This window comes from Alligator sinensis, unplaced genomic scaffold, assembly GCF_000455745.1.
Source record: "Alligator sinensis unplaced genomic scaffold, ASM45574v1 scaffold115_1, whole genome shotgun sequence".
Classification (NCBI taxonomy): domain Eukaryota; kingdom Metazoa; phylum Chordata; order Crocodylia; family Alligatoridae; genus Alligator; species Alligator sinensis.
Window position 1 is genome coordinate 4242873 of NW_005841895.1, and position 1921 is coordinate 4244793.

The 1921-nt window shown below is 61.5% G+C and overlaps 1 protein-coding gene across 1 annotated transcript in view; it reads left to right on the forward strand.

Annotated features, from left to right (window-relative positions):
• The first annotated feature begins 1157 nt into the window (after positions 1-1157).
• TFAP2C (transcription factor AP-2 gamma) overlaps positions 1158-1921 on the forward strand; it is an 11048-nt gene continuing 10284 nt past the window's right edge. The window contains exon 1 of the mRNA XM_006018205.2: positions 1158-1232. Coding sequence (XP_006018267.1) covers positions 1158-1232 — 75 coding nt within the window. The remainder of the gene's footprint in view (positions 1233-1921) is intronic.

Here is a 1921-nt window from a genome sequence, read left to right on the forward strand (position 1 = left end):
GCAGGCGAGGGCTGGCGGGGCCGCCACCTTGCTCCTTTGGCTCGGCGGTGTCCGGCACCGTGATGCCCCGGGCTCTGGCCCCCCTCCCCAGAGGGGCCCGGCAGGTGGGAGCGTCTCCGCCCCGTCCGATGTCCGCCCTCCGCGAGCTCCTCTCTCTCGTGCGCCGAGATCCCCCGTGCTAACGCCCGGGGCCGCCGGGCGCCCCCCAGGACCAGCGCCTCCTGACTTGGTTTGCTTTCGAGCCGAAGAAAAGGACGAGCACCCCGGGCTGGGCAGGCAGGCACCTGTGCACGGTGTCGGGGGCACTGGGAGGCGGCAGGTGGCCCAGCACGAGTCCCTGGCTTGGAGAGGGGTTTCACCCCCCTAGAAACCACCGCACTTCTGCGCTGCCCGGCCCCCGGGCTCCTGCCGGGACGCCCCGTCCCGGCCCCGCGCGGGGCTCCGGGGCCGTCGGGGAAGCTTGCTTTCCAGCCCTCGGCATTTAGCCCCGCTCTGCTTTCTTACACTGACTCGTTTCTCGTTGGGGATTTCGTGTGGCGTCTGGTTCAAGCCACCAGCTGAAGCTGCCTTCCAATCCGAGCTCTTTCTTTGCTCCCGGCCGGCTCTCGTCTCTCTTTTTTTTAAATCCCTAAATTTTTAATTTTTTTTCTTTAAGCATATCAAAGATTTTTTTGTTTTGCTTCTTGGCGGCCGAGACTAGCCGAGCAGTTGGGGCCCGGATAAGACCCTGCTCCGGACCTCGCACGTCCTACAAAGCCGCCGACACCAGGTCGGGCTTGTTCTCCACGGGCAGGAGCCGCATTTCTGAGCGCAAACGAAGTTGCAGGGAAAGAAACTCTCCAGCCTCTCGCCGGGATTCCCAGCCCCTGGGATCGCCCCAGAGGCTCGCAGGGGGGTAGTGTGGGATTTTTTTTGTGCGTTTTTTTTTTTAATTTAATTTTACTTATTTTTGGGGGGGATCCTTCTTCATACAAATGAGCTTTAAGCTCTCCCTGCCTTTTCTTATTCAGATGCGTAGCCTTAATGACGCCGAGAGCAGACCGAGCTTGCTCTAATCGTCGCGAACTGCATATCAAAGAAGTGTCCCTGGAAAGAAAACAGCGTCGTTTAAAAAAATTAATGCAGCCATACATCCATCCATACGGGCTCCACCAAAAATGCTAATGGAGGATCCCTGGGTGCTGATGCGAAGCAGCACCTGCCAGCGAGACAGGCAGATAACACCTTCGACAGTTAGTTGCACCATCACCGCCCTCTTCATCTCTGCTCTCAGCTGCTTCCCCCGGGCAGGTACAAACGGGAGCTGTGAAAGTCCCCTAGGGTTTGCAGCGGGGCAAGGGCCGCTCTGTCTGCGGGAGGCTCCTCGGGCAGCCCCTGCGTCTTCTTTGCTAACACAGCAGCTGTCTCGCTTAGGAGAACCGGTTGGTTTTTATTAAAACAATTTTTTTAAAAAGGAAATAAGGCGCTGCGTGGGCCGGGCCCGGCTGGGCTCGTTCCGCACATGCCCTCCCGGTGCCCGCGGCCGACGGGGCGTCCTGGCCTCGCTCCTGCTTCACCTCGGGCTTACTAAACACGACGGCAAGACCATGACCTCCACTGTGCTTTACACACCGGCGTCTTCCGAGCCGCCCTCGGGAGTGCGAGCTCCCGGCAATCGTGCGCATCGCGGGCGGCGGGGGCGCTCGGCTCCGGCACCGGCACTGGGGCAGGGGGGCGTCTTGCGGGGCCTGTGGCAAAGCTGAAACGCGGACGGGAGGGAGGGAGGGCTGGGCTCGCTTGTCCCGAGAGGTATAAGGAGAGATTTTGCAAGCTAAATCTTTGCCGCCCTGAGGCAGGCGGCTCTCCCCCTCGTTGCGCGCGGACACAGCGCCCCGGGGCCGGCCGAGGCTCCGGGCAGGGTGCGCACCCGCGGGGCGCTGCA